This window comes from Aptenodytes forsteri, unplaced genomic scaffold (genome assembly GCF_000699145.1).
Source record: "Aptenodytes forsteri isolate BGI_AS27 unplaced genomic scaffold, ASM69914v1 Scaffold85, whole genome shotgun sequence".
Classification (NCBI taxonomy): Eukaryota; Metazoa; Chordata; class Aves; order Sphenisciformes; family Spheniscidae; genus Aptenodytes; species Aptenodytes forsteri.
In genome coordinates, this window is record NW_008795533.1 from 163,476 (window position 1) to 174,196 (window position 10,721).

General features: G+C 52.8%; 1 protein-coding gene across 1 annotated transcript in view; it reads right to left on the reverse strand.

Moving 5' to 3' along the window:
* Window positions 1-3,907: 3,907 nt before the first annotated feature.
* The window catches only part of LOC103901258 (protein DGCR6), a 9,212-nt gene continuing 2,398 nt past the window's right edge, over window positions 3,908-10,721 (reverse strand). Inside the window, exons 2-4 of the mRNA XM_009282108.2 lie at window positions 10,550-10,660; window positions 6,805-6,945; window positions 3,908-4,829 (exon numbers count right to left, since the gene is read on the reverse strand). Coding sequence (XP_009280383.1) covers window positions 4,746-4,829; window positions 6,805-6,945; window positions 10,550-10,660 — 336 coding nt within the window. The 3' untranslated portion in view covers window positions 3,908-4,745. The remainder of the gene's footprint in view (window positions 4,830-6,804; window positions 6,946-10,549; window positions 10,661-10,721) is intronic.

The following is a 10,721-nucleotide window of genomic DNA, read 5'->3' on the forward strand; positions in this document are numbered from 1 at the left end:
GGGCAGCGCGGGCGGCACCAGCCCCAGGGGTGTCTCCCCCGGAGCTGGCAGCAGGGCTTGGGGTAACGGGGGAAGCACCCCCGAGCCCCACGGGGAGGCCGACAAATGTTTGGCAATGCGCCGAGAGCGTCGTGGTGGGTCCCCCGCGACCTCATCGCTGCAGGCTGGACACCAGCCCCAAAGGGGTGTTGCATGGGCTGGGCTTGGGCGCCGCAGCCTGAGCCGCTCATGAAGGGAACAGCCGAGGATGGAGTAGTTATCCCAAACCTCGGCCGCTGGACGCAGTTCTGGACGGAGTGAAGGGCCGGGACCCTGGTCCTCTCCTCCTTGGCTATCCCAAGGAGGAATCTGCCTCTGCCCTCTATGCTCTGGAGCTGCTGCCTGGAGGACAGGGACCTCCTCTGTGCTCAGGTATTTGCCATGAAGAAGCAGAGGTGTAGGGGAAAGCGGCTGGAGGGGCAGCAGTGGAAGGTGAGCTCTTGAACAGGCCCATCCAGCTCATGTTCCTGCCACCCGGGAGTGAAGAAAGCCAGTGCCTGGGCAGGAGCATAAAACCTGAACAAAAGCGTGCAGCGCTTCCACCTGGCTCCAAGTACCTGCAGCTCGGTGAAGGGGAATCGCTTCTCTCCATCTCTAAGTCAAAAGGCATTTCTTTTCCAGAAGCGCCTCACCTCCTCTTGAACCAACATAAACCTTCTGCTTCCCCAGCCCCCTGTGGCAGGGGGTTTCCCAAGCAGTCACCTGTTCCACCTAAACCTGCCTTTTACAGGCTTCATCTAACACCCCAGCTCTTGTAGTTGAAGAGAGTGAAGTCTCTCCCCATGTCACCTGTAGTTTTACCTCTACCCTGTCCCCTCTTGGGCACCTCATTTTCAGATAGAGGAGTCCAGCTTGGCTGGAAGGTGGTCCAGACCTCTGGTGTCCCCAGGGCCTTTGCAGAGCCCGTTCCAGCTCTACTGAACGCTTCTCGGGATGAAGGGACCTGTGTTTGGGTGCTGGCGCATCAGCGACTTCACAGCAGCAAAAGGTTTTTCGTTTTCTTGTTCGCTCCCTTCCTAATGTCTCATTTGATTTTCTGATGGCTACTGAGCACTAAAGCTGATGTTTCCATGGACCCACCAGTCATCACCCCAAACGTCACTCCCGAGTGGTAATGGTCACCTCAGAGCCCACTGTCCAACACTAAGAGATAACACCTGCATAAATTCACCCTTATCCACGCTGAATCGGCCTCCTTACGTGGAGGGGACCTCGCTATCCTCCTCATCAGCCCAAAGTACAGAAAAAGGAAGCAGGAAACAGGACTTGTCCCTTTCTACCACCCATCATTTGCCTTCCTCCAGCTCATGGGTGAACGCAGGGCTGGCACAGAGCCATAGCTCTCCCGTCGGTCACCTCGCACCAGAACAGGGAACTCGATCCTCTCGTGCATCCCCGCTCCACATTGCTTCCGGCACACAAGGAGATTTGGGCAGGAACTTAAGGCCCAGCCCCGTGGGTGGCTGAAGCCACCTGAGCTGCCACCAAAGGGGTCCCCAACCACGTGTTCCTGGGGCACCAGTCGAGAGCTCAGGGGCTGCACCGGCGGTTGAACCAAGGAGCTGAGACAGCTGAAATCCAGTAATCCTTCGCTGCACTTCCAGCTCCTTTGGATCACTCTCACCAGGTCCAACCCCAGCCCAGCCGTCACCGGCAATAACACAACCGCAGTAGCACGGGCACAGCCAGTGCCATAGGAAGGCGTCACCCTCTAGTGACACAAAGGCATTTGCTTGGAGAAATATCCGTGTACCCTCAGCGTCGTACCGCCCAGCAATGCTTCCTGGGGGGCTGAGCAAGTTTTCCTCTGCTGAAATCATGCTGACCGAATACTCCCTGATCACAAGCTATCCCAGGCGCTTCATTTCCTTAGACCACCTTTTTCACCAGTTAACCATGCCTGACCACCCTGCCGCTCTCCACCTCACACGGAAAGCCTTTCTGAAACACAACCTGACCACAGGCATGGAAAATTTAATGCTTCCTGGGGCTGAGCAAGTTTTCCTCTGCTGAAATCATGCTGACCGAATACTCCCTGATCACAAGCTATCCCAGGCGCTTCATTTCCTTAGACCACCTTTTTCACCAGTTAACCATGCCTGACCACCCTGCCGCTCTCCACCTCACACGGAAAGCCTTTCTGAAACACAACCTGACCACAGGCATGGAAAATTTCAGCTTGGATCGGCTGCCTGGCAGAGCCGTCCGCAACCAGATGGCGGGAGCGGGAAGCCCGAGAGCTGCCGTTGTCATGGCAGTGCTGGAGCAGCCCGCCGTGATCCCCAGCGCCAGCTGCCCCCGGGAGAGACGGCAGCGGAGATGGCAGTGACCAGCTCTCCTGGCCTGTGGGGAGCTCTGAACCGAGGTGGGCTCCACTCTTCACGGCACAGGGCAGCGAAGCGGGGCTGAACCCACCGGCAGCAATCCCCACCTGCTGCGGCAGCTGCCCCCGAGCTTCTCCAGCCACGCCATCGGCTCTGCCGCTGGCCCAGCAATGCGAGAGTGCTCACGTCAAAGTAGGGGGGGGTCCTCCCGGGAGGCAGCGCTACCCCCCAGCATGCAGGCAGGCAGTCTCCTTTCCTGCAATAGGACCCATCATTCATCCCTGCCTTCCTCATCCTCACCTCGGGAAGCAATTCCCTTGCTAATAGCTCTGGCCACACACAGAGGAACATGGACGCCTTCTTCACCTGGTCAGCACCGGAGAGTCCTCTGTCTGTACGTGTCCTCACAGGCAGGATGAAGGTGTCTCCAGAGGGGAACGTTGCCCACTCTGCTCCTCGCTATTTTAGCAGTCGAGTGCGGGGCTCCGAGCTGAGGGTCAAGCGTCAACACAGTTCAGGGTGGTTCGTGGGGATCCTGCAACAGTGCAGGTCCCACATCAGCCCACTTTCCAGCTGGGGATGTTCGTCCAGGAGGCGGCAACCCCACAAGAGCAGTACCTCTTGTCTCCAGCCACTGAACCACAGTAGCACGTTCCCGTGGGGAGGAAACACCCACCCCTGATGGCAATGGGAGGGGGTCTCAGCCCTGAATTTGCAAAAGCCTCGTTGGTCCTTGTAGCTGCTGATCTTCAGTGCGTTTGTCTACAGTAGTGGGCAACTCCTCCACCACCACCTCTCCCTACCAAAAGGCCACCCACGAGCTCTTCTAGCACCTCTGCAGGTTTCCTTCCTTTAGCTGGTTCTCCAACTCCACAGCTGGCTCGCTCAGTGATCTGCTTCCACGTGAACGTAAGGGCTCACAGTACCTTGGGCAAGGGGTACCGACCCATTTCCCAGCCTCAGTAATTAACAGCATAGTGAATGTTCTCACGCTGCCTTCTGCTGTGAAAAAGAGATGGCTGCAGCAACAGCAGAGGACGCAGGCAAGAGCAAACAGCAACGCGAAGGAGCCATCTCCCAAACACAAGCCTTGCTCTGGGAACGCCAGAAAACCCTTAAACAGTGACCCGGGTGTAATCAAAGCCCTTCGACACACGAAGGTCCAAGTCTTTGAGCCACCCCCAACAGCTTCTCTGACTTGAACTTCACCTGTGAAGAACAGAACCGCTTACAGACTCCCCTTTGCACCATCCCGTTTTCTACGGGCAGCCAACATTGCACAGTGCCTGGCACCAACGCGTTTCCTACACACCTGAAGTGATCTTCTACCGGGTTTTCAGCAAGTGCCCCAACTCCTTCTGTGCACTGAGTCCCGGGGGTGCAACTCAGGCTCTCGGGGTCATCAGCTCAGCCCTGGAAGGTCTCAGAAACACTCAAGGTTCCCCACCCCCAGCTTTAATCTAGCGCACCCCAAACCTCACGCTCATCAAGCAGGGATGGGACAAACGTAATCACAATCATTGACATTCAGAAAGCTGCAGCCTCAGAAGGCAGGACAGAGTATTTTATTTCTCTCCATTTGGAGACTGGTTTAAAGTAACAAAGCAAAAGCTCTTGAGCCTTCTCTGCTGTCCGAGTCAGGTGGGAACACTGCGAACGTCACAGTCCAGTAACACTGGGCAGAGGCCTGAAATCCTCCTTGAATAAAGCCCCCTCGAGGTCTCCCTGGGAAGGGTCTGCCTGTTTAAGGGGCTGTTTCTGCCTCAACACACACAGAAGCATCTTCTTGTAGATAAACCTTGGACTTTTTTTCCCCAGCTGCCAACCATCTGCCATGGCGAGGCGGCACCGGCTGGCGAGTCCACTTTGCTTCCCTGTCCGACACGGCAGCTACTCACCTCTCCCATTCCCTACCAGAGACACTTGCTCCTCCTCCTCGAATTGGAAGAGGAGATTGCAATCTGGAGATCACATTGCTCACCCGTTCAGCTTGATTCACCTAAAGGCGGGGGTCACCCATGTACGGCTGGGCTCGGTTTGCTGCCTCGGCGCCTGGTCCAGCCTCCCCTGGCTTAGTGAACGGCCTCACCGACGCTGCAGGCTGTACGAGGCAGATTAACGCCCTCCGTCGCCTCTCGTCTCAGCGAGATGTGCAGCACGGATCTCGCTCCGAGGACCGGAGAGGCAGTCTGATGCTCCCCAACCACCCCCCTGCTCTGGGAGTCCGCTTGCCCCAGCTCTAAGGTTATCTAAGGGCCTCAGCTATTTCTTCTACAGCCAGCAGCCTCTTCCTGACACAATATAAAGCAAAAGCATTAACAGACTATTCTTTAGAGGGAAGTCAGAAGAAGACTCTGGAAAGTACACAGCAGATTTGCTCATTCAGGAAAAAGCCTTCTCGGACTCGGATTCCTTCTGTTGTAACTTCCGAATCAGCTCCAGTAAATTCATCTGTAAAGTCAGCTCCTGCAAAGAACAGAGACGTTTTTGCAAGAATGAGATGATCCCATTCCCTGCCGCAGGAAGCAGGAGGACTGCTTTGTACCACCCACTCAAGAGCTACTAATCTTCAGGGAACAAAAGAAAAAAACCACGCAAATACAAAACAAAGCCTTCGTCTTGTTTAAGCATTTCTATAAAATACAGGGCAGTAACATCTTAAGAGATCTGCTGCAAACCGCAGCTGTCATAGGAATCCAGGGCTTTATGATTCATTAAGGATTCAGAAAGGTTCTTCTTGACCGTGATTTAGCGGCAAATGCAGTGCGGGCCAGCCAGTTCTGCAGGTGTAGGAATCCAGGGCTTTACGATTCATTAAGGATTCAGAAAGGTTCTTTCTTCTTGACCGTGATTTAGCGACAGATGCAGTGCGGGCCAGCCAGTTCTGCAGGTTTCCCCCTCTGGAGCAGCCTCCAGGAGCGGGGCAGCAGCGTCCCCTCGCAGACGCACAGCCACACGCCCCGGAGGAGGTTCTCCGGGTGGGCACAGCTCCCTCCCCTCATCCTTCAGCAGCGTCTTCAACGCCCTGATCCTTTTCCAGCACGGAAGGGCAGGAAGCAGGAGGGATCGCTTTGGGTACTCTCTAAGTGGAGTCTAAGCCACGTGCGACACACTGCTGTGCTGGTGCATGAAATTCCCTCTAGGTATTTCATTCCCCTTCAAAAAAATCCCTTTTCCATGACTGTAATCAAGTGGAGACCACCGTCTCCCGCAGTCACCGACATCAGCTTATGGTTTCCTTACCATCTGCTTGTTCTTTACTCACATTTAGCTCACAAGCCATTTCGCACAGAGACTACGTGGTGGGGTAGCTAATTCAGTGAACCCTGTTCTGTGACTCAGGCTCGCAGACATTACATTATGGAAATAAAAATCTATTTTTGTAAAAATATATCAACTGCATAAGCAGCCATTTTATACAACAGACTGGGAGGAAACACGTCAGCTGATGGGAAACGCACGGAGAACAGATTCCAGCCGTGATTTCTTACACGACGGTGGCATTCACAGGTACAAGCCAAGGTCTGGGTCTGCTTTGCCAGCTATCGTAAAGGCAAACATAAACAAAACTCAGCAAATAGGAACCCTGTTAGGAGTTATTACTTACAAAAATAACATAAAAGGCAGGGGCAGGAGGGGAGAGAAAGAGCTGCTTTCATTATACAGATGAGGAATAGCAGCACAGGAAAAGTAAAGAGGCTTGTTCAAGGCTGCACAACCAGGAATCGTGTGGGTTTTAGAAAATGCCTGTTTAACTAACTTAGTCTAAGCCGTCTTTTCTCACTAGCAGGTCTTTATCAAAGTGAAATTTAATCGGTTACAAAAACAGAGTTAAGAACAGCCTGTTTCTGCACTCCCTGCAAACTTCTGTGGCATTACAACGAGACTTTGGAAGTTTTATTTTTTCATTCCTGCGGTGGCGTTAAGACAACAGAGAAAAACCCAGGCGACTGCTCACGAGTTTTAAGAGCAGATGCACTGGTGAGACCGAGAACGATTTTCTAATCACAGTCCGAGATCGTCTCCAGCAAGTTACATGCAAGAATTAACAAGATGCCCAATAAAAAGACTTCCTGAAGGCAATCTGTGCAGCTAAGCTAGGCACAAAAGCGATAAACCTACGCAGCCACTTATTTTAGTATTATTCAGACCCATTCAAGAGTCACAGGACTGCAGGCTGTTGGCACCGCGTTTCTTCCCTCCACACTGGGAAAAACATTGCAGAAAGCTGGGGACGTTGCCCTGTCTAACGGGTTTCTGCTCCTTCGTTACGAACCTGGTACTAGGTCGGCCCAGGGCACGTTGCCCATCAGCTGATGAGGCAAAGGTATTCCTCCTGACCCAGCGATTCAGAATTCATTAAGAGCAAGATTTTTTTAAAACATAAAGAGGCTAACACAAGAGTACTGTCAGATCTTACACTCCCTGCCTAAACACCAACCTGTGGGTTGGTGGTGATGTAGAAGCCAGACACCCCAGCCTTCTCCAGAGTGCTCTGTTGGTCTATCACTTTTTGGTCCAGTTCCAAGACTATCTTCTCATCCATCATTCGCTGTTCCTCTCGAATTCGTTGCTCCACAGCCTGAAAAAGATAACAGTCAATGGTAAAAAAAAAAAAAGTGGAGTATCTGCCTTCCTCGATGGTAAAAAAAAAAGTGGAGTATCTGCCTTCCTCCTATCTTTTTCCTCATCTCCAAGTCTTTTACTGAAACCAAAGAGCGACTAGATCCTGAAGCGCTCCTGCTCTGATGAGTCCCAGGGACAGCAGAGGGCAGCAAGCGCAGCCCCAGATCGTACCTCCTCCACTTGCCATCTCTTAGAGCAAAGCCACCACTCGAGAAAACGCAGGGAAGTCCCTGGGACCAGCCTGCTTTCCGTGTGTTTGGGGGCCAGGAAAGACCACGAGCAACGGATCGGTATCTGAACGTCTTTTCCTGATGAGCCAACGTCTGAGCAGGAGGCTGCGGCTGAGCACTCCGGCAGCACGGGCTCAAAAGGAGTCAGCAGTCCAAGAACCGCATACCCCTCACAGGACTGGTGAGGCTGAAGAAAGACTTGGAGGAGTAACATAGGCCACCGAAGCTCACCAAGGTGCCAGCTGAGACGCCTCCCTGAGCCCCCGTGTTCCCTGGACACCAACACACAGAGCTAGAGCTGTAAATCACACCCAGATCCCATTTATTCACTAAAGGAGCTGAACTCCTCAGAAACCCAACTTTGCAACTGGAAAGCCAGTTTATTCTGCATTGACAACAGCAAGCTGAAGTCTCGCTTGGGACTACAGCGTGCTGGGGCTCCATTTTTGGCAAAGAACGTTATCAAACGAAGATAACGTTATCAAAGAACGTTTGACTGAGAACGTTATCAAACGAGGACTTTGCAAAATAGCCCCAACCAGGAGAACGCAGCCCCTCCTGCCTCACCGACACCTGCCTAAACCTCAGCAGAGAAACCTCTGCATTGCCTCTGAAGGAGAAATGGAGCACAGCAACCATGTGCTACGTCAAAGGCACGTCGGAAATCAGGAGCGGTGGGCATGCTCTAGGAGCAGTCGCACGCTCTGCTAGCTGCAGAAAGGCGCACCGCTAGTCAGTTCTGGAGGAAACCTCAACCTCCCAGAAACTCCGCCAGAAAGGGGAGAAGAGAGCAGAAGGATTGCAGGGGACGAGGAGAGCCCAGCTCAAATAAAAAGCCACGTGTGTGCGGAGGCGAGGCAATGCAACCTTACCGGGCTGCGCTGAGCAACAGACTTCTTTTGCAAGCCACAGGGAAAGTCAGGAAGCATCAAATCCCATCTAATTACACAGGTAGGCTCCGTCTCTTGCAAGAAATAAACGGCACAAGTTTCAACATTTTACTCCCGCAACGCTGCCCCTTTGTAACACAGTAAACAGAGGCAGGCGTTTAGCTGGAAATATTCACGGGGGTAAATTATCCTCACTGCACAGAAAGGGAGAAGTCACAAAGTCCGGCATTTCCTACACCAGTGGCTGGTGGTTTAAAAGACCCGGGCAGACGAACCCGAGAGGGGAGCCGAAAGCCTGTGCGCTGCTACAAGTCCCGGGGAGAATCCAGAATTTGAATGACAGAGGTCTCGGTCCTGAACAGCCTGGAAAAGAGCTGAGGTATGTCTACAGCACGGACGTTATCAGTGGCTGTCTGCAAAAGGCCCGACCTAAACGAAGAGCAATTATTGCTTACGTGGAGCAGGAGATACCTCATGTAACCTCTCTTGGATGTACGGCAGCCAGTTACCATCTTACATTTTTAATTATGTCCATAGGTTTGGGAAAGCTTCACAGAACTACGCGCTATTAAGGAGGACGCAGGACTGTGATCCACCAGAAGATTACCATACATCAGCTGCTCCACAGAAAACACTTGGGGCAGGACCTTAGTAGAATAAGTCTGAAGAAATTCAAGACAACCTAAGCCTCAATAAAAGGCGAGGTAGAGGGGCTAATTGCCTCCTTCACCATGGGATGCTAATGAACCCAAGAAAGCTCTGTCTTTACACGTTCCTCAGTCTAGAGGTTCACGCTCTTTGTGGAAGATATGAAGGATTCAAATCCCTCGTTCCCCAAAGACTTTCATTCCTCCCAGCCGCCTTGGGGGAAGGAGGAGGCACCACACCATCGTCTCCTGCACTTACTGTGCTGAAGGACTGACTTTCCCTGCGTTTAAAAAAACCCCAGATTTAAGTGCCTACATCCTGTTTAGGGGTGGCACCTGATTCGGGGCTACAGAAGAGTGCCAAGATCTTGGAGAAAAATAAGGCTTAAACACAAGCTTTTGCTTCAGCTCTGGTGGCTGGCGACCCTGTACGATGGGCAAAGCTTTTTTAAATGCTGTGGGTTCCACTAGGAAGCCAGACACGTAAAAACTACATCTTGTATTACCCCTCCTGGGAGCCCAATCCCAAGCTATCTCATGGGAGCTGGTCTTCAAAACCTTTAACCACAGAGGGCAGCTCCGATTAGACACGTACCAACTGTCACTGCCGTGATTGATCTATTCCCGAAATGCTCTGCAGCAGAAATATCAGAGCATAAAAACGGGAAGAAGCAACTCTGGCAGAGGAAAACAGAAGAGGAAGGCAGGGGGAAGGTGGAAGGAAGTAGGAAGAAATTGCACGTTGTGTAAGACAAGGAGAAATGACACATATACGGTCCACTTAATGAGCGAAGACAACATTGGAAACGCTTTAAAACAGGCAGTATAGCTTATTACTTGCTGCAAGCGTAAGTTACTCAGAGACAGAAGTAACAGCTAACAGAGGTCCAGCCTGGCTTTAGTCACCTCGATAGAAAACGAGGGATGGGGAAACACCAAAACAAAAGATCCAACAGCGAGCGCTGACGCGGTGCTTGTCATGGGCAAAGGTCAGGAAAGAGCCTCTGTTTAAACAGTTATCTGTTTGCCTCACGCGGAGTAAAGTAACTTCCCCTCTACATTTAAACTCCATCGATTAAGATAACTAGCTACTTGCAATTTCCTTTACCTTATAAAACTGTCTCTATCTTATGACTAATAGACAGATAAGTCCTTTGGGACTGAATGGGCTGCTCGTGCTGAAGAGTCCTTCTCCAAATGCCTTGGGATGCTCAAAGAAACTATTTTATACTTACACATCTGAAGGCAGTTCCTCCTTATCAGCGCTACTAAGCAAAATGTGATTTTTTTGAGTATTCTCTGCTTTCTGCTTGCTACGATGTAATGGCAGATTTCACATACCTTCTCCGTGTTTTCTGTCAACTTGCTCTCTATCCCTATACAGGCTTCAGCCCGTCTTATAACGGAGACTCGTTAAAGCGTTGTGGAGAGCATCGCTCTTTTGAAGCGGGCTCCTGAACTTTCACAATTCCCAGATCACGCCTGGACCGCAGCTATCCTAGATGGCAAGAGCCTGGGCCCCCCACTCCTGGGGGGGGACAAAGGGCAGAGCAAGAGGAGGGGACCCCCAAGTCGGGGTGGGGAACCTGGGGCTGTGCTAGCAAGACCAGACAGGATGGCTGGCGGCTTCCAAGGCTGCGGGGCCGGGGACGACTAGTTAAACCCTCTGGAGATGCTGCGATGCTCCTGCGATGCAGGAGGGGTCCTGCAGCAAAGGGGCCGTGAGCCCCCCCGGGGAAGGGACACAACCTCCGTGCCAGCGGAGGGCTGTGCCCGGTCCGGCCCCCCCTTACCTCCATCTCCCGCTGCTGGGCGGCGCGGAGGAGCGGCAGGTTGTGGGGCCTGCAGCACTGCTGGGCCTCCTTGTGCCGGTGGAAGCCTGCTGCAGCGGCGGCGGGGCCGGGCTGTGGGTCAGAGCATGCCGCCGCCGCCGCGTCCCCTCCTCACTGTGTGTGCCTCCCTCCC